This window comes from Notolepis coatsorum, assembly GCF_963971535.1.
Source record: "Notolepis coatsorum genome assembly, chromosome: 8".
NCBI classification, from domain to species: Eukaryota; Metazoa; Chordata; class Actinopteri; order Aulopiformes; family Paralepididae; genus Notolepis; species Notolepis coatsorum.
The window spans coordinates 102,092,103-102,119,056 of NC_140172.1; the positions used below are offsets into that span (position 1 = coordinate 102,092,103).

The 26,954-nt window shown below is 43.2% G+C and overlaps 1 protein-coding gene across 1 annotated transcript in view; it reads right to left on the reverse strand.

Moving 5' to 3' along the window:
* The window catches only part of LOC311233521 (trafficking protein particle complex subunit 14-like), a gene marked incomplete at both ends in the record, with an annotated part of 34,246 nt that extends 7,720 nt beyond the window's left edge, over positions 1–26,526 (reverse strand). Inside the window, 9 exons of the mRNA XM_084320487.1 lie at positions 597–679; positions 979–1,126; positions 2,248–2,368; positions 2,871–2,957; positions 4,941–5,070; positions 15,587–15,682; positions 22,612–22,781; positions 24,910–25,095; positions 26,328–26,526. Of these exons, the coding sequence (XP_084176613.1) occupies positions 597–679; positions 979–1,126; positions 2,248–2,368; positions 2,871–2,957; positions 4,941–5,070; positions 15,587–15,682; positions 22,612–22,781; positions 24,910–25,095; positions 26,328–26,526 (1,220 nt within the window). The remainder of the gene's footprint in view (positions 1–596; positions 680–978; positions 1,127–2,247; positions 2,369–2,870; positions 2,958–4,940; positions 5,071–15,586; positions 15,683–22,611; positions 22,782–24,909; positions 25,096–26,327) is intronic.
* Positions 26,527–26,954: the final 428 nt, after the last annotated feature.

Consider the following 26,954-nt stretch of genomic DNA (forward strand, 5'->3'; position numbering starts at 1 on the left):
GCTAGGAAGCCAGCACAGGGGGTCAGGGCTAGGAAGCCAGCACAGGGGGTCAGGGCTAGGAAACCAGCACAGGGGGTCAGGGCTAGGAAGCCAGCACAGGGGGTCAGGGCTAGGAAACCAGCACAGGAGGACAGGGCTAGGAAGCCAGCACAGGGGGTCAGGGCTACTCTAGGAAACCAGCACATGTGTGCTAAGCTAGGCTAGCTTGCATCCGGATAGCTTTCTACTGAACGCACACAGGAAATTGGTATCTATCTTCTTGTCTAATTCTGGAGAGGATGGTAAATGCATTTCCCATAATGCCGGCGTGTTCCTTTAACATCTCAAATCTGGAGCTGGTCCTATAGACAATGAATAGGAGAGGTCTGAATCAGAACATCCCACTGTCTGGATACAATCACATAATCACCCTCACGTCTAGTATGCTTCTATGGAGCAGCTCCAGATTGTACATCTTGATCACAGGTACAACGTGTTCTCCAGTCTCTGGCTTTGGGAGAAAATAATTGATATTCACAAACACTGATTGGACCATCCCATAGGAACAGCATGCATGATTTATTATACTGGGTGGTTAATCTCCTTTATGTACTTGCCGGTAGTGTGTGTAGATCCAGTTGGTGAAAGGCATCTTGGGAGTGGACCACTGAAGCACTGCGACCAGGGGGACCTCCAGCCCCTGAAGACACAACCAGATAACAGCATTAACATGTCTTAGTTCTGCTCTCTCCTGCTCTCTCCTGCTCTCTCCTGCTCTCTCATGCTCTCTCCTGCTCTCTCATGCTCTCTCCTGCTCTCTCATGCTCTCTCCTGCTCTCTCCTTCTCTCTCCCCTTCTCTCTCTTTGTCTCTCTCTCATAAACACACATGATATATTGTAAACATTAGTACTTTTGATACTAGTATGAGTCTTTAATATTACAGGTATATATATTCAGTAGCATGGAAGTATCGCAAAACACACACACGTCACACACACCTCTTTGGAGTCATCCAGCGGCAGGTCATTGAGATGCATTTGGAACAGGAAGTCGTGTTCCTCCAGGGCGCTGAGCATGCTGGGTAGGTGGCAGGCCACACTCTCCATCCTGCAGAAGGAGGCCATGTCGACCTCTCCTGACTGGTGGCTGGTGAGGAGAGAGGAACTTATTTTAGATTATTTTAAAGTGTAACTAAACACGTGTTCATTTTGCTGCCCTAGTCGTTGATATTTCCACCATTCTGCCCAATCTGTAATGTCAGAGCATCTCTCTGGCGGTGCTATCATAGGCACTCTGATATGATGGGGTGTGCAGCAGGGTGGAAATAACCACTAGGGCAATCATCCATCCATCCATCCATCCATCCATCCATCCATCCATCCATCCATCCATCCATCCATCCATCCATCCATCCATCCATCCATCCATCCATCTATCCATCTATCCATCTATCCACCTATCTATCTATCTATCTATCTATCTATCTATCTATCTATCTATCTATCTATCTATCTATCTATCTATCTATCTATCTATCTATCTATCTATCTATCTATCTATCTATCTATCTATCTATCTATCTATCTATCTATCTATCTATCTATCTATCTATCTATCTATCTATCTATCTATCTATCTATCTATCTATCTATCTATCTATCTATCTATCTATCTATCTATCTATCTATCTATCTATCTATCTATCTATCTATCTATCTATCTATCTATCTATCTATCTATCTATCTATCTATCTATCTATCTATCTATCTATCTATCTATCTATCTATCTATCTATCTATCTATCTATCTATCTATCTATCTATCTATCTATCTATCTATCTATCTATCTATCTATCTATCTATCTATCTATCTATCTATCTATCTATCTATCTATCTATCTATCTATCTATCTATCTATCTATCTATCTATCTATCTATCTATCTATCTATCTATCTATCTATCTATCTATCTATCCATCCATCCATCTATATATCTGCCTGTCTAACTAGACACATAGGCAATCACATATTACTACAGCCTTTTGGTAAGAACACACACATACACACACATCCACGCATGCACGGACACACACACACACGCGCGCGCGCATGAATGCATGCATACAAACGCACACACACGCATGCATACACGCATACACACACACACACACACACACACACACACACACACACACACACACACACACACACACACACACACACACACACACAAACAGAAACACACAGGCTGCTTTGATGTCTTACCTCACGTTGTCAACAAGCAGTACAGAGCCATCTGGCATCATGGGAAGGTAGGAGGCATTGAAGTTTGGTAATATCCTCACATCTTTCACACAAACCTCCTCTTGAGAGCATTCATTCAATACTGACAGAGAGATAGGGGGGGGCACACACACACACACACACACACACACACACACACACACACACACACACACACACACACACACACACACACCACACACCACACACACACACACACACACACACACACACACACACACACACACACACACACACACACGCACACACACACAGACCAAGAGAGAGGCAGAGAGAGATGAGGGAGGAGAGGGGAAAGGATGTAAGAGAGACAGAGAAAGACACAGAGAGACACACACACAGACAAAGAGAGAGGAGGGAGAAGTGTGAGAGAGTGAGATAATTCAAGTCTTTTGTGTGCATTTCTTTGTTACAGAACAAACTAAATATAACTAGAGCTAACCATGTAGTCAGAGAGCCAGTCAAAAACGAATTTGTGAGAGAGAGAGAGAGAGAGAGAGAGAGAGAGAGAGAGAGAGAGAGAGAGAGAGAGAGAGAGAGAGAGAGAGAGAGAGAGAACCAGGTGTAGGTATCTCTTTAGGTACCTTTGAGGACAGTGAGGTGCTTCCCAGATACTGTCATCTGTTTGCAGCAGACTGTGGGAGGGGGCAGGACGGTCAGAGTGGTGCTGACTGTAGAGAGAATCACAGTCAAACAGATACCATACAATAATACAAACTATACAATATAATAATGTGACTGTGGGGCGAGCCGCTCTGAGTGGTGCTGACTGTACAAAGGAGAGGAACCAAGGGTTGTAACTTGCAATGGGCCTGGTCTACAAGATACACTATACGACCGGGGTGCCCATGTACATGTCAAAATACTTCCCAAAGGTCTGTGAATACCACAACCACTACACCAGAGGAAGCTCAACAAATCATGTTAAACCCAGATTCGGCTCAAACAAGGGACTAAACACGTTTCGCAATTATGCCACAACAATGTGGAACGCCCTACCCAAAGCTGTAAAGGAATGTGAATCCCTGCCCACATTCAAAACCGCTCTTAAAGAGCACCTACGGGAGGCTGCAATTCGAAATTGGCCACCATAAATGCCCAAAACCCCCACCACCTCCTAATAGACAGTCTCCTCCCCACCGCATGTATATATTCCCTCCCCGCCGTATGTATATTTCTCTCCCACCCACCCACCCCCTCCTAATGTACAGTCCCCTCCCCATCATATGTATATACTCTGTCAGGATCTAGGGGTAACAGTACTGTATATTTGAATACCGTTTATGTCACAAATGTATCAGTACTAAATACCTATATGTCCCTATGCCATAAATGTCATGTATGTTGTGTATGTCATAAATGTCTATATGAATTGAAAATGGGGGACCCTGATGGAAACAAGACAAACGTCTTTCTCAGGTCTGCATCCCCTTAACAATTGTATGTATTGAGCCGTACTGTATTGTACCCATTCTGCAATCTGTTAAATAAAGTTTTCATTCATTCATTCATTCATTGTCAGAGTTATTAAATACAATAATAGGACTGGGTATCGGAAAGTGTATGCATTTATGTGTGTGTTTGTGTCCTGTACCCTGGGCTTTAAATGTGTTCAGATCATGTGTGTGTGTGTGTGTGTGTGTGTGTGTGTGTGTGTGTGTGTGTGTGTGTGTGTGTGTGTGTGTGTGTGTGTGTGTGTGTGTGTGTGTGTGTGTGTGTGTGTGTGTGTGTGTGTGTGTGTGTGTGTGTGTGTGTGTGTGTGTGTGTGTGTGTGTGTGTGTGGTACCCTGGGCTTTAGGCAGCGGGTGAGCTGAACATTAGGCGAGGCTATAGTTGGGAGTCGCGCAAAATAATATTTTTCACACAATGAGTTATTTAGCGTACTGTACTTTAACCAATTTATTGGGGTGTGGCTGCAGGGTCCGGTCGCTGGTGCTGCTGCTGGCAGCTTCTGAATTACTTTGTTTATCTTTTGCCTTGAAAAAAGACTGTATTATATCCATTTAGCTTTTTGAAATTTTACTCAAAATAGCGCGCTGGTGTTCGCTACAAAGCGATTGGCGGGTGGAAATTCGGAATGCAGATGTTTACAAAAAATGTATTATGCTTTGTGGTGGGATCAAGATGTGATTGGCTACATAGAATGGCTTTTATTTTTTCACCTAAGCCATAATCACCTTGCTGAATGATCACCTGATTGTCACCAGGGGTCTGCAGCGACAACACACACACACAATATAGTAGCCTATATAATGCTGTGCACATAATTATTATATATAATTTTCAGAATTCCCAGCATAACATTTGGGAAGGCTTAGATTACCCACCGGCTATGTGTTCAGATCATGTCTGAAGGTGTGTGTGTGTGTGTGTGTGTGTGTGTGTGTGTGTGTGTGTGTGTGTGTGTGTGTGTGTGTGTGTGTGTGTGTGTGTGTGTGTGTGTGTGTGTGTGTGTGTGTGTGTGTGTGTGTGTGTGTGTGTGTGTGTGTGTGTGTGTGTGTGTGTGTGTGTGTGTGTGTGTGTGTGTGTGTGTGTGTGTGTGTGTGTGTGTGTGTGTGTGTGTGTGTGTGTGTGTGTGTGTGTGTGTGTGTGTGTGTGTGTGTGTGTGTGTGTGTGTGTGTGTGTGTGTGTGTGTGTGTGTGTGTGTGTTGTACCCTGGGCTTTAAAGGTGTTCAGGTCATGTCTGAAGGTGTGTGTGGGAACGTGTTGCTGCAGGATGCTCAGGTAACCGTGCTCCTGAACCTCTTCTTTCTCTGCCTCCTTCTTCCACACCGTCACCATCACCTAATACACACACAGAGTAGATAGTGAGCCCATAATGACTAAGATAGTTGTGTTTTGCCAATGAACACAATTAAAGATCTCTTCCCTCGTGTTTGATGTCACTCAGCCCTCCCGATCTAGCCCAAAGTGCAATGAAACACAGTTTACGGTTCAATCAGCTACTAGCAAATACTAGAATGGTTAAATGTAACACTAGTGACATTAGGTAACTAGTAACATTAGGTTATGTCCTGTGCTTGGTAGTGTTTAATTCTTTTATGATAACGTTAGCTAGTGTTAGTCAGTAACAGGCGGTAGCCTGCATTTATAAATCTCTTTACAACTTATGCCTCACATTCACACACCGGCGGCGGAGGGACACATGCACGGTGACAAGGTGCTCATCAGGAGCAGTCAAAGGTTCAAAGACACACGCTGCCGGAATCGAACCAGGAACCTTCTGATTACCAGACAACCTGCTATACCTCCTGAGCCCCACTGTCGCCCCAGCAAATACTCATTCTTGTGCTGATTTTTATGCTTTTCACCATTCTGAATGAGTTATATCCTTAAAAATGATAAGGATGGTTCTGGTAAGCATGCGATTTAAAGTGGTGCTTCTGCATAATGGCATGTGACAATGTATTTTATTTTTTTTACATTTACATTTTATTTTGTTGATAAAATCAACTAATTGATTAGTTGACAAATTCTATGACTATTAGTCGACTAAAAATTTCTTTAGGCGAGGACAGGCCAAGATAGGCAGCAGCACAGTTACAATTTCAAGTTTACAGACAAAAACTATTTAAAAAACAAACATAATAGCAATTAAAACAAAAAACAAGGACAATTCACAGAATTCAAAGAATAAGTTTAACGAATTAATTATACAGTAAATCAATAGTTTATTAACAATGCAGCAGCCTGATGCAGGCGGCTTGGTGAGGATGCATACGGAGCGCTCCTGGGAAGCACACACACACACAATATGGCATATCTATTGCTGCTGGAAGATATCTCTGATCGCACTGAGGAGCCGGACCAGACGCTCAAACCCTGTGCCACCACACGTGGACAAGATGTGCTGGATTCCATATCACTTAGAAGTGTTTTAAAAGCAACCAGTGAGACCAGCTCATGCTAATTCAGGTGGTTTTGTAGCTGATTCCAGGTGGAGGGAGCTGCATACCTGAACACCGTTTTTCCCAGTTCAGTACGGTCCCGAGGGACAGTTAATAAAAATAAGCCCTGGGAACGAAGACCATAACTTTTTTGGAGAATGTACATCTGTAGGTAAGTTGGCAGCAGTCCAAGGATAGCCTTATAAATAAGGATCTAAGCTGTGCACTGTAGGGTAAAATGAGGAGGACAAAATTACATCATAGACTACATGGGGAAGACATCTTTAATATCATTGGACCTCATAATCGAAAGTGTACGTAACTAACTGATCATTCTTCCGGTGACAGAGACAGAAGTGTGTTGGATAGCAAGCGAGACAGTGAGACAGGAGCTGAGCTCCCGGCTCTCGGACGAGGGTTGGGAGGGGGAAGGGAGGGCCACGACCATGAGGACAGAGCTGGCTTCGGCTAGTGGAGCAGATAGCTACCGGCTAACAGATCAGGCTTCAGCTAGTGAGCTAGGCCGCAAAACAACAAAGAGAGAGATAGAATTAATTCATCTAGTTTCTTCACCTTTTAAATACTTTCAATTTGTTTCATTCTGTACGAGACCTTTTGTTTATGAAAATAAATACTTAGAAAGTTGATTATTTGGCCCGGATGCATCAACAGGGTGATACAGTGTGTGACTGCCAGTAAAATAACCATCATCAACAACTAAAGACACAACGCAGGGGTTTCACGGACGGTGATAACAATCAACGAGGAAGCTGTCAATGCTGTAATCTTTCACAGGAGAGGAGCGCACAGCAGCTGAAGTGAAAAAGAAATGGGCTCATGTGAAATCAGTCCAAAAAAAGATTCAGCAGTCCGATGCTGCGCTTGGCTCTCAAGGCCACCTCCTGCTCCGTCTGGGGATTGTCGAGTGTGTAAAGTTGTGAAAAAAAGTCAGCACACCGTCTGCCGTGTTCCCAAGTTTAATATAACGCAACGTTTCGGCCTGTGGCCTTTTTCAAGTGTCACCAACATGTGAAAAGGGGTGGGTATATATACATATTAGGGGATGAACCAGGTCAAGGTTTAAATCAATTATCAAATCAAATTTATTTGTAAGGCCCGACAAGGGTTTAATGTCAAACTCTTCATTAAGTCCAAGAGGGGCCATAGTCTGCAGGGTGTGTATATGGTAGGTCTCTCTCTGCAAAAGTAGTTTGCCATGGTCTCCTCCTCTGGCTGGTCTCTCTACCTTTTCAATGCCTGTGTATCTTAATGTGCTGATATTGTGTCCTGCCTGTCTAAAGTGTACTGCAACCGGGTTATGTTCATCACCACATCTGATGTTGCTGCGGTGTTCACTGATGCGTGTTTTGAGTTGCCGGTTGGTTTTGCCTACATAGCTCAGGCCACATGGACATTTTATTAGGTAGATGACATGAGTGGAGCTACAGGTGATGAAGCCACGAACTCTGAGGGTTTTACCATTAAGTGGATGTGTGTAGGTCTTGCTCTTAATAGTATACCCACATTGTGCACAGTTACCACACTTATAGTTCCCATCCGGGGTGTTAGGCACATGGGTCTGTGAGCAGTGGGTGGGCTGTAGGATCTCACTAGTTGGTTTCTCAGGTTGGGGGGGCATTTGTAGACTACGGTGGGAGGTTCCTTGAAGACAGATTGGAGTTTGGGATCAGAGTTGATGATGTGCCAGTGTTTATGTAGGATCTTTGTGAATTCAAAACCTACAGGAGAATATGTAGTGCAGCACAGCAGGGACTGGTCCTTAGTGGGTCTAATGCTAGGTTGCAGGCATTCGTCCTGTGTGGCCACATCGAAGCGGTTAGCAGCTTTGTCTATCCATTCTGTAGGATACCCTCTCTCCTGGAATCTCCTGCTCAGGTCTGTGGACTGTCTCTGATATAAACTATCAAGGCTGCAGATTCTCCTGGCTCGGTGAAACTGGCTGACCGGGAGGCTCTTAATGAGGTGGGTGGGATGGAAACTGTCACCCCGTAGTAAAGTTTTTCTGTCAGTAGGCTTGCGAAATAAATCAGTATGTATAGTGTTCCCCTCCTTGATGACCAAAACATCCAAGAAACTGATGCTGCTGGGGCTTTTTTTCACAACTTTACATATCTATTTGAGTCAAGCACCCGTGACTACACTTTGGATGTGCGTGAGTCTTTTCTACTACGATTGTTGAGTGTGGCCATGAACCAGGGGGACAGTGCATATCCGCAATCTCCTAATAAAACAAGTCATTAGAATAATCGACGCCTGCTGTTGCGGGAACGATTAATTACGCACATATACAGTACGTACCAATTAGCCATGGGTCTCCAGCATCTCCTTGCTTGAGGTGCACACCCACAGGTCTGTTCTCTAAGATGTAGGAGTTATGTTCACCTCCTGGGAAGCGTGAGACCATGTACAGCAGGTGGTTGATGTGCCCAAGGTGGACAGTACCTGGACGTGTGGTGGCACAGGGCTCCTCAGTGCGATCAGCGATATCTTCCAGCAGCAATAGATATGCCATATTGTGTGTGTGTGTGTGTGTGTGTGTGTGTGTGTGTGTGTGTGTGTGTGTGTGTGTGTGTGTGTGTGTGTGTGTGTGTGTGTGTGTGTGTGCGTGTGTGTGTGTGCGCGCTGAGCGCAGCTTCCCAGGAGTGCTCCGTATGCATCCTCACCAAGCCGCCTGCATCAGGCTGCTGCATCGTTAATAAACTATTGATTTACTGTATATGGAATTCGTTTAAACGTATCCTTTGTGTCTGTTGTCATTTGTGTGGGTTCAACTCGTGAACAGTAAGATGCACAGTGGAATGTTTCTCCACTGGCTCTTACGATGTGCACACTAAGCAAAGCAACACTAAGTCAAGTTCAAGTTTCAAGTTTCAAGTTTGTTTATTATTTGTCACAACAAAATACAGAATACTTTATGATGAAATGCTTGTTTCTGTATGAGTCTGTAAGTCTATTCTACTACAGCTATATCCGCACGATTGGGTTTAGTTCTTATTTATTTATTCACTGTAATTTTCAGTGTTTGTGTAGTGCTCACAATGCCTCATTGAGTCATTACTATAAATGTGAAACGTAATTGTTAATGGCTGCTTTCTTTCACCTCCGTAACATCTCCAGACTCCACCCATCTCTGTCCCAATCTAGCACTGAAACCCTGGTCCACTCATTCATCACATCCCGGATCGACTACTGCAATACTCTCCTCACTGGCCTTCCCACCAAACTCCTCAACAGACTCCAAATTATCCAGAACCTGCCGCCAGGATCATCACCCGCACCAACTCATCCGACCACATCACCCCCATTCTCATTCAATTACACTGGCTCCCTGTGCACTACCGGATCGGTTACAAAAACCTTGTACTCACCTTCAAAGCCCTCCACAATCTAGCCCCTATCTACATCACTCCAGGAGTACACCCCCTCCCGCACCCTCCGCTCATCCTCTACTGGACTTCTATCCATCCCCAGCTCACGCCTCAGCACCAGGGGTGCTCAAGCTTTCAGCCGCTCAGCTCCCAGACTCTGGAACTCCCTGCCCCCCATGATAAGTCAATTATGTCTAAACTAGTGCTGTCAATCGATTAAAATATTTAATGTGATTAATCGCATGATTGTCCATAGTTAACTCGCAACCTTTTTTTCTACCTTAAACAGATATTTTTCAAGTTCCAAGTTTTAATACTCTTATCAACATGAGTCGACAAATGCTTGCTTTATGCAGCACAAAAGGATGACCCTCATGCATTGCAAATTTGCATCAAATTCAAAACAGAGTGATGCACAAAATAACTTAAAAGAAAATAATAATTTAAAACAATGAATAAAGTGTGCATGAAATAATAGGGGAAATAAAACTTTAGGAACTTGTTACATTCACCCACACAAGGGCTGAGGATTCACACCCCCGTCCCGTCCCCCTCTCTCTCACACACACACTCACTCTCCCAGCTCTCTTTCTCTCTTGCCCCTTCCTCATCTCTCTCACCCCCCTCTCTCTCTCTCTATCTCTCACACACACACACACACACGCACGCACGCACGCACGCTCGCACGCACGCACGCACACACACACACACACACACACACACACACACACACACACACACACACACACACACACACACACACACACACACACACACACACACACACACACACACACACACACACACACACACACACACACACACACACACACACACTTTGAGTCAGAAACAAACATAGTATCAATGAGAGTATCAATCAGTGGAGTCTAGTAAAGAAAGAATACTGAAAATCTGCTCTAAAGAAAAATGTATTATATAAAAAATATCTACAAAGTCCTACTCCCTTGAAAGTGACCTGGAAAGTGATTTTGGTTGGCAAGAAGCCTGGGCAAATGTTCGATTTACATCAAGGAACCCGGACCATCAACAAATAAATCTTAACTATATTCACAGGACATACTTGACTCCAAAAGACTGAAAAATGGGTCTTAAACAAGACTCCAAATGCTCCTATTACAAATGGGGACGAGGGGACATTTATGGACATGTACTGGGACTCAGGGACGTGCACAAGACTTTAGAAAGGCAGGTGCCCGGAATCATAAAAGGGCATTAATTAGTAAATGTAATGCGAGCGCGCGCAGCGCGCAAGCCCGATTTTTGGGGTTAATACAAGTATATCATGGTACATTCAGTTTCACCGATAGATGTCACCAAAACTACATAGTGTCCCTTTAATAACACAATATGCGCTCCAGACCAACAGCTGCGAGAGAGAGAGAGAGAGAGAGAGAGAGAGAGAGAGAGAGAGAGAGAGAGAGAGAGAGAGAGAGAGAGAGAGAGAGAGAGAGAGAGAGAGAGAGAGAGAGCTGCGTGATTTTCCTGCACTAGCAGCAGCAGACAGGGAGGGGCTGGCGACGTGTTTCACGAAAATATACAGTGCACTGCAAACCCGACATTTTATTTTGTTGGGCAAATACCTTACCTGATGTGTACTCTTGCTTTGTTTTAGTTGAAATAGTAACTGTAAAAAAAGAGGTCTCGACTCGAGTGTGAGGGCACTGTGAGCTCAACAACAGCTGGATATCAATTTCCTGTTCAGTGCACTGCTGGCCCTGCGCGGTTTACATGTTGGCTGGAAGGACCTATTATTTACGAGAGGGGTGGCATTTCTCTCACTTTCTTTACCTAATATTTAGATTCTATCGTGACATCTTTCATTTGGAAGGGCAGGGCAGTATATATATATGTGCAACTGTAAAAAAGAAAAAAAAAGAGGGTGGCATAAAAAGGGCACTTTCTAATGAGAAATGAAAAAGGCAGGTGCCCGGGCACCCCTTCACCCCTATGTATGCACGTGCCTGCTGGGACTGCCCACCAGTTAAGATATTCTGGAAAGAGGTGACCCAGCAATTATCAAATCTCTTAACTCTGAATATACCTGTACACCCCTCTGTATTACTGCTGAATGATGTTTTTGAGTGTGCAGTACATCCACAGCTAAAGAGATTGGTTTTATCGGGTATCACAGTGGCTAAAAAGCTGATAGCATCACGATGGTTCCAACCGGAAAAAATTTGCCGAAAGGTCTGGATTATTACATATCTCGATGTGATTTATCAAGAAATATCTACAGCAAGAATTTTGTGTCTCAATGAATCCAAAATGACAATGTGGTTAGAAGTGGTGGAGAAAATAAAAGCTAGCATATAATGGTAGTGTCTGGTTAGGAGCGAGGGATAATGGATGTATTATCCAATGGGGGGTCCGGGAGGGGGGGTACGAGCTAGAGCATATGTGTGTAGGGTAATCCTGTATAAGACATTTAACTATATGGTGATTTCATTGGATGTGCACTGTTAATAATGCTTGTATATCTTATTGTGTGTTGTCATGTTTGTTTATATGTTTGTTTAAAAAATAATAAAAAAATAAAATACAAAAAAAAAAAGTCCTACTCCCTTAAAGTATGCTTCATACAAGACACAGGAATAAACATAATCATCTTCTTAGAAATGCCAAACGGGATTATTATAGTGACCAATTTATTAGCTCTTCAAACAACATTAAATCGACATGGGACACCCTGAAAACATTACTCAATATGAGACACTCCTCTTCTCCATCAACAACTGAATTTCAGGATGGTACGGATAAGATAACAGAGCCATCCCAAATTGCAAATAGTTTTAACAACTTCTTCGTGAATGTGGGACCATGTCTTGCAAAACATATTGTCATGGTCAGGGCTCGGGCCTTCCTCTGTCCCCATCCTGCCGTGCCCATATATGGGCAGCTTCCTGCTGCAGCATTCCCACGCTGCCAGACGAGCATCAATCAGCGCGGCTGTGAGGGAATCCTGTCGTCCCTCGTCGCAGTGTTAAACTGCCTACCTAGGTACGACGCCTCAGTCCGAAGACCTGCTAGACACTCTTGTATTATTATTCCCTGTTCTAACATTCCTTCTCTTGTGCCCAGGACCTCCGTTCCAGCGAGCCCGTCTGGACCCCTGGAGCTTGACTAAGGAGTTCCTGCTCTCACCCCCGACACAGCCTGTACTGCACAAGGAGTGCACCTGTCCTAAAGAACATTCTCCTGTACCGCACAAGGAGTGCACCTGTCCTAAAGAACATTCTCCCGTACTGCACAAGGAGTGCACCTGTACTAACCCCAAGAACATTCCCTATTCCTGTCTGTTGTACATTTCTGGATGTCATTTCTGTCTGCTTGGGGAGAACGATTAAAACACCCTAAACCGCTCCATTCTCTCTCCTCCTGTGTTTGCTATTGGGCTCCGCAAAACCCCCCTCCTCACAGAACACTGCAACCAGATGTCGGACCCAGCACCACAGGACGTCGGGGAATGGAGCAACAATATCCAGGCCGCCGTCAATGGACACGCCATTCTGGTACAGTAAACCAACACTCACAGATACTGGACGAAACCAAAAGCCCTGGGTAGACAAATCCGTCCGTGAGGCTCTGAAAGCGCGCACCTCAGCATACAACGCCGGGCTTGTGGCAGACAACATGAATGACCACAACGTGGCGAGATACAACGTCAGGAGAGCAGTAATAGAAGCAAAGAGGCGCTACAGGGATAAAATTGAACTTCAATATGAACAGGCTGACTCTAGAGCTATGTGGCAGGGCCTCAGAACGATGACAGATTACAAAGGCACCTCCCTCAAGCTGAACAGTGACATCTCCTTAGCAAATGATCTCAATACCTTCTATGCGAGGTTTGAGGCTGGGAATAACAACACCAGCCTACAAACCACTGCAATGGAGGGGGGGACACTGCTGATGGAGACTCAGTGTTCAGGGTAACAGAACATGAGGTGAGGAGGACCTTTAAGAAAGTGAATATCAGGAAGGCAGCAGGACCGGACGGTATCCCCGGCCGCGTCCTAAAAGTCTGTGCCGACCAACTGGCCCCGGTATTCACTGACATATTTAACCTGTCCTTGGAACAGGCTGTCATCCCCACCTGTCTGAAGAAGTCCACTATTATCCCTGTACCCAAAAAATCCCACACGTCCAGCACTAACTTGAGAACACATTCAGGTAAGCTGATGAAAAGCTTTACATAAACATTGTCAACTGTTCCCAAACAGCACACAAGTCAGTGCACTTTTTGTCAACAGATTTAACTAACAGATAGCTGCTATCATGTTTCACTGTAGGCAGAAAATGAACAATATTATGGGGGTGGAGAAAAGAAAAAACAAACTAACATAAATAATACATACACTAGAGGGAAAAGATCACCTAGAGCAGTGGTTCTCAACCTGTGGGTCGGTCAGGACCTCCAGGGGGGGTCCCCACATGATTTTGGGGCCATGGAATGTTTTGTGAGTTACATATTTAAATACATTTGGTCATTTAGCTGACGCTTTCATTCAAAGCAACTTACAAATTGTGTACAACAAGTCAGCAGGAGTGGTACATATCTAGCAGCCAAGGATACTTAGTATTGTTTGTCTAGCAGTATCGAGCTTGAGTGTTATACTCTGAGTACATACTGTAGTAGTATAGACATATTAGCATAGTTGGTGGTAGTATAGACATGGTAGCATAATAGTAAAATGCAGTAAGACAGTTATTATTAGTTAAAATTCTGATATTGAAGAAGTGTGTTTTTGGTTGATAAAGTGGGCAGTTTATCCTGTGCTGAAAAGTCTCCATTCCAATAGAGAGAGTATATATTTTGGTGTTTATTTGATTGATTTGGCCTTTTATTTATTATGTTTCCACAGTTCTTTCCTCATACTTTATTAAATTATTAAATTATTTAAATCACGCACAGGGCCTCGCATTTCTCCCAGACGGCACTGTGTATGGTAACTCAGTTACTTCTACTCTGCATTGAACATTGTATATACATACTGAACACTTGTGTCTACGTACTTGACTTCTATTTTATACTTGCTATACTTATTTTATACTCTATTAATCTATTTTTGTCTAGCACAGTCTCTGGAGCGTAACAGAAAGAAGCATTTTGTATAAAAGTATTCTGTACTTCTGTATGACAACTAATAAAGAAACTTGAAACGTGAAACTTGAATTTAAGACATGCAAATATGAGTGCTCTATCATTGAAGTGGACGCTGGCATACGGAGCCCTTTAGCGCCCCCGCATGGCTGGCACTGAATGTGTTAAAAAAGAACTACAGATCCTGTAGTGTGTAGTATCCATGTGTATTTGTGAGCAGTCTTTTCCCCCCCGACCGTTATAATTGTTGTATAATGCTGTATTGTATGTATCTGTGTGTATGAGAGAGGGATATGCGCATGTGTGTTTGTGCATAATGTGGGGGGGGGGGGTTCTGTGTAGTTATCCTATATAGGTTTAAGAGGGGAGGTTGCTTATAAGCCCTTGGGCTTTTTTACCTTTCCTGCACATTTTAACTGTTCTTTTTTTACTTAATTTATTCCAAAATGTATGTTTGTAAGTGCAAATAACAATAAACAATAAATAAACAATAAACATGACAGTCTGACTAATATTCAAATCCCAACTAAAAACCCACCTGTTCAAACTGGCATATTCACTGTAACCTGTGTGTCACTGTTTTATACTCCCTGTTGTTTGTTTTGTTTTTAACTTCACTGTTTTATACTTCCTGTTGTTTGTTTTGTTTTTAACTTTAACTTGCCAATACCACAATTTTTTACTTTGACTGCCTCTTTTTGTTTTTATGCCATGTAAGGTGACCTTGGGTGTTTTGAAAGGCGCCTCCAAATAAAATGTATTATTATTATGATACAAATATTGTTGTGTTTATTTATTTCTCGTAAGTCTGTTCGATCATGAGGTCCATTGTCCATTGTCACCTTTGTATTCCTTTCATAGCTCAGAAACAGACTTTCCTACGACACAAAGACAGACCTACAGACCTTGACTTTGAGGGTGTTGACAGGCAGTTTGTCCAGAGACACAGTCAGGGGGAAGATGACCTCGTCGGTCAACACCACAGGCTCATCCAGCGGAGACTATATTGCAGAGAGATAGAAAGACATGCAAAGGCAGTTGTGAAGTCGTGTGAAGGTTTCCTTCAAAATGTAATCTAGTGACTGGTTACCAGGTGGGCCCATATGCTTCCTCTAGTGTCTATGGGTCGGTTTAGAACCTTAATGACCAATCAGGTTACCACAATATGTAATTGTTTTTGAATTATTACCTCTGTTTTAATTTTTTGCTATTTTATTCTTTTAACCTCTTAAGCCCGGAGCCCTATTTTCTGAAAATCCGCATAAAATACATACCTAAGTAAATGGAAGATTGCTCCACTTCTACAAGGTCCATTTGCATGTTCTTGGTATCTAGGGACATCTATGGACCTCAGTATTCCCAGTCTCAGAAATATTGTGTCTATTACTAGGCTTGCTTAAATTGTGATGAAACAAAGGAGAATATGAATTATGATTTTTCTTTGCATCTTTGACAGTGAATAACACCATGCTAACAATGACCAGACATTGTATACCTTCTTGAGATCACATGTACAAAAAAATTAATACAAGGAAATGAATAAAAAGAAGATGATTAAACAGAAGGTTTTGTAGATACAGTACTGAATTCTGCCATCCGGACCCATGCAATTTGAAATATTATTATAGAATATAGAATAGGAGGCATATAAATTACCTTATTATAGCCAACTCGCACATCTATGGATCGGGCCAAATCTCCTCTTTCAAATGGCAGAGTTCAATTTGGATTTAGTATCACCAGGCGTGCATCGAGAATGAAGAATGAAATCTACTGTATGTACAGTTCGATTCTTAGAATGGATATGCCTCCACCATTTTGGATCGGATTTCAACACAGATGGTTGCTAAATGTTCACAGAAGGTAGACAAACTAACTGTGCTCCAATCTATGCCAATAACATTCAGTTTTGTGATATAGTATCCTGAGAAATAAGAGAAATAAAATTAATTTATACACAAGTAATTTGCTTGCAGGAGGCTAGAATTTCCTGGGTACTGTAGTTTTTCTAAATTTCAACGCTCATTGAGAGCTCTGGATGCCCTGTGCTCATATGACTACAAATCATCATCATTCGTTTTTGTCTCGGTTTTCCTTTTATTCGCTATTGCCATTCATAATCCATCGAGGCACCTTGTGCATGCTGTACTGAATGTGTCTGAGATCGCAGACGGTCAATACCGCCGCCTAACGCCTTGCGGACGGTATTACACTCCATTTGAAACTATGTAGTTTGTTTTCTCTACCGAGCTGCGGCGTGGGGGCGGGTTCTAAAGACTCCGGCAAGACAAGCGGTCACCACGGTTGCCTCGACGAATTCATCCGCACGCCCGTCCATGTGCAATGCTGGATAACGTGGGACAGACTACCGCGACCAGTATTTGGAATGGCGATCAGATAATTGGATTATTCTTTTTGCAGTACACCAGATACAAGGTAAGGACTATATATTACCAATCTTGCATTGATCCGATATTCTTTTCCCCGCGATCGCTCTGTGTCTGTGTGTGTGTGGCGTTGGTCACATCACGGCACGGAGGTGCGCCCCGCTCCAACCCCCATTTCATGCGTGCATGATGAAAGATAATACCGATCTTCTAGCGTTGATTTCAGATTGATTGTTGATCCAAGCGAAGAATGGCAACGTGTTTATTGAATTACACAAAAAAGCAGTTTTTGTGTCTTTTTCTGGGATTACTCAGAATCACTCAAACTATACTCATATTCACCACGGTATAAAACGGAAATGTATAGATGAAAAAATTATCTGTTTTTTGCACGTTGACCGGAAGAAACCCACTGACAATCGATGGCGTTATTAGATCCATATAAAATATCAGTTTAGCTCTACAAACAAGGTGAGCGCTTACATGGGGTTAATGGGCGGCAAGGCCTATGCACTTCCCGGAAGGGACGTGGCACCCAATGTGTTAACCTATTGGTAAACAAACGTTTTGCTGAAAATATACACTATGACTGCTGTTGTGACATGGTTAGGATGTTTACTCTTGGATACATTTGAGAGGAAAAAAACATTATGTCATACATTCTAGACAGATTGATTTATGACGTGATGTCATCTGCGGTACGGGTGGAAGAGGTTAAAACGTTTTTTTTTATGTATTTTATAATGTGCTCTTAATTATTCTGATTGTCTGATGTCTTTATATTTATGAACGCACTGTGCCACTTGTGAATGTAACATCTCGACGGCACTGTAAATTAGTTTAATTACTCAGTGTATTATGGAGTATAAATAAAGATTGAATGAATGTGCAGAAAATCTCATTTACTTTCTAAAGTATTAAAAGAATACTTGGTAGAGTATCTTTGCCCATAGCTGCCAGTAGAGATAATTTTTCCATCCATATGTTCCTGTGTTATACCGTGGTGAATATAAGTATGGTTTTAGAGCGGTCTAGGGTAATTCATGAAATGCTTAGTTATGGCAGTACACGTCGATTCCATTGTAGACGTTGCCGTTTCTTGCCTGAACCTGCTATTGTTCCGGAATCAAATCCACATCATAGGTATTATGTCCCATCATGAATGCATGAAAGGGGGGGGGGGGGGGGGGGGTCGTTTCTGATTATTTGATTGTCGGTAATGGCATTCATATTCAACACTAAAAACGCAGCCCGATCGGTACAAAAGCCTTGCAGGATCAAGCTAAAATTGACGTCGAATTGTCCTTACCTGCGACCGGGAGTATTCCAAAAACAATATTCCAATTTCTTGATCGCCATCTGGTACATCCAATGTCCATTTGCTCGATGGCATAATCCACCATAACATATGGATCGGGCATATTTGACAGGCTTCAATGTAACCGGCAGAACCGTTCGTCTTGCCCGACAATGAAAAATGTAACCCGAAACCCTTGGCCATCCCACAGCCCAGGATACAATGTTAGAAAGGGTGCTCGATACCGCCGTCTAGCGTGATGCTGCCGGTATTGCACCTAGGCATTCTCAATGCGATTCCCAATGTTAACCCCGAGTCAGTGGGCCTGTAATGAATAGAAATATCGAATAAAAGAAATAACGATCAAATAACGAGTATACTCGTTGTTGGCGTTCAACGATTGGCGGCCAATAACGAGTATAATCGTCGTTGGCAGTGAATGAGTTAAGAGGGTCTTATACCAACCTATCATTCTTGTCATGCACCTCCAAGCCACCAGGCTCCCTTGTTTTCCCCTCTCTGTCTCTCTCTCGCGTGTGGTGGGGAAGGAGGTCAGAGAGGTAGGAGGGGGCCAGGTTGTTGAGGGCTAGAGTAGATATTGAGATACCAGTTGATATTCTGTGCTCTGTTTTGAGTTTGAGTTGTAACTTCGTTTTTCTCCCTTGTACCACAGTCTCGGCCTGAGTACCCGGCCTAGTGTCCGGCAGCGTTGCTACATGAGTAGAGCTCCGGACTCATGATCGAAAGATCACCGGTTCGAGCCCCGGTCTAGGCCGTTGTCGGAAAGTGGTGTTGTTGTCCAGCAGGGCGCACTCTGTCCTCAGGACTAGTCAGTAACAATGCCCCTGTTACAGTGATAGGGACACTGCTGTGAGTGCCGTCCTTCGGATGAGATGCTAAACCGAGGTCCTGACTGAATTCGGTCGTTAATGAACCCAGGGCGCTTATCGCAAAGAGTAGGGGGTTCCCCCGAAGTTCCTGGCCAAATTCCCAATCAGGTCTCTGACATCAAGGCCACCTAATCATCCCTTCCCCTTAATTGGCTGATATCAATCCCTGTCTCCTGAGCCGTTCAGCCATTGTGTAGTGTGCCTGGTGCCAGTGTATGGCAGCCATTGTCCTTTGAGTACTGTATACAGTACTGTTTGTGATACAAAAAGCATCTAAAAAAGAGAGTATATACATTTGACGTAGAAACTGTACATTGGAGGAGGTTTGGTAGGTCGGGTGGGGTGGGGGGGGGGAACTGTACATTGGAGGTGGTTGGGTGGGTGGGGTGGGGTGGGGGGGGGTAGGTAGGCGGGGTGGGGGAAACTGTAGATTGGAATATCGACGAAACCTTATTTGGTCCCAAGAAAAGGGTCTTGTGTATTATTGGGTTAGGACATTTACTGTACATTGGAGGGGGTTGGGTTAGGACATTTACAGGGGCCAGTTTTCGAATTGCAGTCTCCCGTAGGTGCTCTTTGAGAGTGGTTTTGAAAGTGGGTAGTGATTCACATTCCTTTACAGCTTTGGGTAGGGCGTTCCACATTGATGTGGCATAATTGCGAAACGTGTTTAGTCCCTTGTTTGAGCCGAATCTAGGTTTAACATAAATAAATGAATGAACATTTTATTTAACAGATTGCAGAATGGGTACAATACAGTACGGCTCAATACACACAATTGTTAAGGGGATGCAGACCAGGGAAAGACGTTTGTCTTGTTTATATCAGGGTCCCCCATTTTCAATTAATATTGACATTTATGACATACTCAACATACATGACATTTATGGCATAGGGACATACAGGTATTTAGTACTGATACATTTGTGACATATACAGTATTCAAATATACAGTACTGTTACCCATAGATCCTGACAGAGTATATACATATGATGGGGAGGGGACTGTACATTAGGAGGGGGTGGGTGGGTGGGAGAGAAATATACATACGGTGGTGAGGAGACTGTACATTTGGAGGGGGTGGGTGGGTGGGAGAGAATATATACATGCGGTGGGGAGGAGACTGTCTATTAGGAGGGGGTGGGGGTGGGGGGTTTGGACATTTACGGTGGCCAGTATTCTTCAGGGTATTCTTGTTTACCAGAGAGGAGATCCGGTACAAGAATCTAGTTCGTTTGTTGACTTTTTTTATTACATTGGATGCCATTTTGTCACAGGAAAGATTTGCCTCTAGGATGGAACCCAGGTAGGTAATTTCATCTTTCCTTGTGACAATATTGTCACCCACTGTAACTGAGAAGCCGTCGGTCTTGCTGAGTTTGTTATTTTAACCGAAGAGAATGGACTCTGTTTTGCCCATGTGTAATGATAGTTTATTATCAGCGAGCCATATGCAGATTTTGCCTAGTTCGGAGCTGAGGGTTTTTTCAACTTACAACTTGTTCTTGTCAGAGACCAGCAGGGCTGAGTCGTCCGCAAACAGGAACAAGTTGCAGTCACAAACTGACGACATGTCATTAGCATAAATTAGGAACAGTAGTGGTCCTAGTATGCTTCCTTGTGGAACACCACAGCTCACTGTGAGGAAGGGGGGATAGAGTACCGTTTACTTCCACCATCTGTTCTCTCCCCTCCAGGTAGGATTGCATCCAGCTCACTGATAAACTATCAAAACCAATTGCTTTTAGCTTGTCAATCAGAATGGAGTGATTGACAGTGTCGAAGGCCTTTTGTAGGTCCAGCATGACCATGCCACAGTATTTGCCTGCATCCACCTCTTGTTTGATGTGGTCGTTCAAATAGAGAAGGCATGTGTCAGTGGAGTGGGATGTTCTGAAGCCAGATTGGAATTCGTAGATTAGATTTTTTTTATCTATCTATCTATCTATCTATCTATCTATCTATCTATCTATCTATCTATCTATCTATCTATCTATCTATCTATCTATCTATCTATCTATCTATCTATCTATCTATCTATCTATCTATCTATCTATCTATCTATCTATCTATCTATCTATCTATCTATCTATCTATCTATCTATCTATCTATCTATCTATCTATCTATCTATCTATCTATCTATCTATCTATCTATCTATCTATCTATCTATCTATCTATCTATCTATCTATCTATCTATCTATCTATCTATCTATCTATCTATCTATCTATCTATCTATCTATCTATCTATCTATCTATCTATCTATCTATCTATCTATCTATCTATCTATCTATCTATCTATCTATCTATCTATCTATCTATCTATCTATCTATCTATCTATCTATCTATCTATCTATCTATCTATCTATCTATCTATCTATCTATCTATCTATCTATCTATCTATCTATCTATCTATCTATCTATCTATCTATCTATCTATCTATCTATCTATCTATCTATCTATCTATCTATCTATCTATCTATCTATCTATCTATCTATCTATCTATCTATCTATCTATCTATCTATCTATCTATCTATCTATCTATCTATCTATCTATCTATCTATCTATCTATCTATCTATCTATCTATCTATCTATCTATCTATCTATCTATCTATCTATCTATCTATCTATCTATCTATCTATCTATCTATCTATCTATCTATCTATCTATCTATCTATCTATCTATCTATCTATCTATCTATCTATCTATCTATCTATCTATCTATCTATCTATCTATCTATCTATCTATCTATCTATCTATCTATCTATCTATCTATCTATCTATCTATCTATCTATCTATCTATCTATCTATCTATCTATCTATCTATCTATCTATCTATCTATCTATCTATCTATCTATCTATCTATCTATCTATCTATCTATCTATCTATCTATCTATCTATCTATCTATCTATCTATCTATCTATCTATCTATCTATCTATCTATCTATCTATCTATCTATCTATCTATCTATCTATCTATCTATCTATCTATCTATCTATCTATCTATCTATCTATCTATCTATCTATCTATCTATCTATCTATCTATCTATCTATCTATCTATCTATCTATCTATCTATCTATCTATCTATCTATCTATCTATCTATCTATCTATCTATCTATCTATCTATCTATCTATCTATCTATCTATCTATCTATCTATCTATCTATCTATCTATCTATCTATCTATCTATCTATCTATCTATCTATCTATCTATCTATCTATCTATCTATCTATCTATCTATCTATCTATCTTCTAGCAAAAAGGGTAATTTTCCAGCAGTGGAGGTATTGATGCTGTTGAATGCGTACATGAGCAACAGTGTGTACTGTACCTGAACAGGAGCCCTGCGGAACTCCCGAGTGCCATTCCCTGTGGTGTTGTGAATGAGGAGTGGCTTACAGTCCCTGAAGCTTCGGCACCTGGGGTCCACCCTGTTCCCTACTGCCGCAATAGCTGCTGCTGCCGCCGCTATGTAGTCCTCCTCCACATCCTCACTGCCTTCTAGGGGCAGAAAACAAGGAGGGTGTCATTCAGTACAGTGGTTCTCAACCTCTTTCATGTCAAGGACCCCCACATTGATACACATTAGGAACCCCCACATTGAACCCCCAAATTGATCCACATTAGGAACCCCAAATTGATACACATTAGGAACCCCCAAATTGATACACATTAGGAACCCCCAAATTGATACACATTAGGAACCCCCAAATTGAATTGAATTAGGAACCCCCAAATTGATACACATTAGGAACCCCCAAATGTATACACATTAGGAACCCCCACATTGATACACATTAGGACCCCCAAATTGATACACATTAGGAACCCCCAAATTGATACACATTAGGAACCCCCACATTGATACACATTAGGAACCCCCAAATTGATAAACATTAGGCAGCAGAAGTCTTTGTCTCAGGGACCCCCATCAGAGAAGATCTTTGCTGTAGCTGAGGATAACAGTGGAGAAAGTTATATAAATAAAACATAGTCTCTTTTTTAGAGTCTCTTAGAGTATATTCTCTCATTGGGCTCTTGAAAAAACTATTTGTAATCTCAATTAGGCTTTTTACGGTTTTATGGTTAAAAAAAATATAGATGATTTATGTGCACCCCCTGAAACATCCTCAAGGGCCCTTCGGGGTCCCCACACCCCATGTTGAGAACCACTGTAATAGTGGACCTGGGCCTGCTGGGAGTGGGTGAGGAGGAGGGTGGTGTTGGGCCTGCTGGGAGTGGGTGTGGAGGAGGGTGGTGTTGGGCCTGCTGGGAGTGGGTGTGGAGGAGGGTGGTGTTGGGCCTGCTGGGAGTGGGTGTGGAGGAGGGTGGTGTTGGGCCTGCTGGGAGTGGGTGTGGAGGAGGGTGGTGTTGGGCCTGCTGGGAGTGGGTGTGGAGGAGGGTGGTGTTGGGCCTGCTGGGAGTGGGTGTGGAGGAGGGTGGTGTTGGGCCTGCTGGGAGTGGGTGTGGAGGAGGGTGGTGTTGGGCCTGCTGGGAGTGGGTGAGGAGGAGGGTGGTGTTGGGCCTGCTGGGAGTGGGTGTGGAGGAGGGTGGTGTTGGGCCTGCTGGGAGTGGGTGTGGAGGAGGGTGGTGTTGGGCCTGCTGGGAGTGGGTGTGGAGGAGGGTGGTTTTAGGATGCTGGAATTCACTGTTGAGTCCTCATTTACAATTACATTTACATTTAGTCATTTAGCTGACGCTTTTATCTAAAGCAACTTACAAGTTATGTACGACAAGTCTTCAGGAAGGGCACAACTCTATCAGCTGAGTAACAATGTTCATCAAAGTGTTGAGTGCTACAGTGTAGGTTAGTTTATTAGGACAAGTGCATGACAGTAAGGTTAGTTAGGGTTAGATAAAAAAATAAAAATAAAAATCAGATAATGGTTGAAGAAGTGCGTCTTTAGTCGATGGCGAAAGATTGGACGGGTTTCGGCTGTCCTAACTGGGGTGGGTAGTTCATTCCACCATTGTGGGGCAAGGACTGAGAAAAATGTTCTCCTTGATGTTCTCCAAGGTTCTGCTTGATGACGGCGGCCAGAAGATGCAGAGCGTAGGGGTCTTGAGGGTGTGTAGTTAGTTATAGACCATTGACCGGAGGTAGGCGGGAGCGGTTCCCTTTGCCGCACGGTATGCCAGGTTGAGGGCCTTGAAGCAGATTCGTGCAGCAATGGGGAGCCAGTGTTCTCTTGAGGTGTCCTGGGCCAAACTCAATTCTGTGATGGGGGGAACCTGCTTGATAACTCCAGTGACAGTCCTGCTCTCTGCACTGCCCAACAGTCACCCCGCCCTCCCCCAGGTCTGTTACATCTGACTGCTCCTACAGCTTTACTCTCTCTGAGTTACATCATATCCTGGGTGTTGGTAGGAGCAGCTCACGGGAACTGGAAGTGTGACAGACCGAAGGCCCCTGCAGGTAATACACCTCCTCGACTTGTCCATAGCATGCAAACCACTATAGACCTACAGGACACCCAATACAACTTATAAAACAAACAACAACAAAGAAAATCTTGAAGAACATCTGTGAGACACATAACAGCCGTTGACGAATCAATTTACTGGAATACTGGAATAGTGCAGGAATACTGGAATAGGAATACTGGAATACTGGAATAGCAGTCCTTACCTTGGTTGCCCTCCTCCCCACTGTAATCCTGGTGGTGGTGGTGATGGGAGCGGTGTCTGCTGCTCTCCCCAGGACTGACGCTGGCTATCGCACACAGAGACCCTGCCAACTGCCTCCAGGCCTGGCTGCTGGGGCTCTCCGTCCCAAAGCCCCCGGCTGTCGTCAGCGGGCAGCCGCTACCCCCCGCTGTGAAGGCAGTGGTGTGTTCAGGACCACGTATTAGGGAATAATGATGAAGAGCAGGGAAAATAGGAAATCTCTCTGGAAATCTTACTGTACCAAATAATTCCAATCGTCTTTCTTAACCTACAGATAGGTATTCGAATGCTGAATTCACACATGTAACACACATGCACACATGTGTTAAGCAATATACATTATTTATTATGTATAGTGTGTTAATTCAGTGGGGGGTTTCCATGCAGTTGCAGATAAAAGCCTAGGATACCCTAAAGAAATGTATTTAATAATTTAGGCGGGGGAAACAAAACATTATCATCATAATGGATCATAAAGACATTTGCAGATGTGGAAAGAGGGGAAATTCATATTTTCTTTTGTCAGGGGCTTGAGGGTAGAAGACTCAGGCAGGAGAGGCCCCAAGCCTAGATTACAGTATGGCTCTCTTATGGTCAGAGGTTCTTTATGGTATATCTATACAGGGGAATGCTAATGCATGGTATATTTGTATATTTGCTTCACACAAGTGTACACAATAATACCTTCTTACCCCTTATGTCAGCCGTGCACAGCTAGTATTTAATATATAAATCATAGTGCGCGTTGACATATTAGCCTACAATCAACAGTGGTTGGTAACATGGATCAGAGTTGAAGTTGAAATGAAAACAAAGTCCCAGTGATGATGCAGCAAATTTAGGCTAGTCGGCCACTAGGGTTATGTTATGTATCAGGATAATGTTTTCCTGCTTTTGCATGCAACTGATGTTTTTTTTTTATTGGGGGGGGGGGGGGGGGGGGGGCGGTTGTTGTGACCTGGGTTATATCTCATCTAGAACTCATGATATCACCCACTGTTACAGTGATGGTGAGTTTCTGGATATTGTCTGATAACATATAGGCCTATTATTGGTTCATGTTTAACTTTGTGAAATGCCTAGATGAGAAATGTAATCTATACTACCAGTGTATTTTCCAAATGCACACTCTTGCACTCGCTATATATTATCATTTAAATCGAATTTCATCCAGGCTATGAGGCAGGTTTTGGGCATTGGTGTCTGTGCGCACGATGAACGGTTTGTCTTGAAATTAGTATGATGGGGACATGACATTTCCCCCTCAAATGTAGTCCTCCTATAGGTATCATTAGCTTATTTTTGCCAAAAAGGATAGGCAGCACCCTCTCTTGTCCTGTCTCCAGTCGCACCCCTGTTCAATAGTCTACATGGCCTTACCGGAATCATCATCCGTCGGTGTCACTCCACTCGACACGTCTCTACACCGCAGTACCAGGAGAAAGCGCACCGTCTCTCCCAGGTAGAGGTGACTTCTGCGCGGCAGCGTTCTGTACCGGGCCGGGTCGGAGAGGTCTGAGATGGGCACCGCCGGGAAATACATGAAATACTCGCATTGCGACTCCATCATTTGCACCATATCGCCGCTCAAAAGAAGCGAACTAGGCTACCGGTAGCCTATTAAAAAATGGATGACGAATAAATCAGTGATAAATAAATAGCTTAGAAATAGACTATCATTATCACCGCTATATATATACTCTTTTTCTTTCCTTATTCTCACTCAGACCAGTTGCATAATTAGGATGGATCTCTCTGACTAGGTCGCCCCCGTGCATCGTCCTTCTGTTCTGATTGGCTGCAGTGAGAACCAGACCACGCGATATGCGCAAACAGGAGGCGATGGAGACCAGACTCCAGAGGATGCTGGAGGTAGAGATACGTGGATCCTTGTTGTAGTATTCTAGACTGGGCTACTGTGGCAGCCTGTTTTACTTTTTAAGGTAGCCTATTGACATAATTTAGTTCAGGTATAGTGCAGTCCGGATGTCTGAGTACACTGTGAAA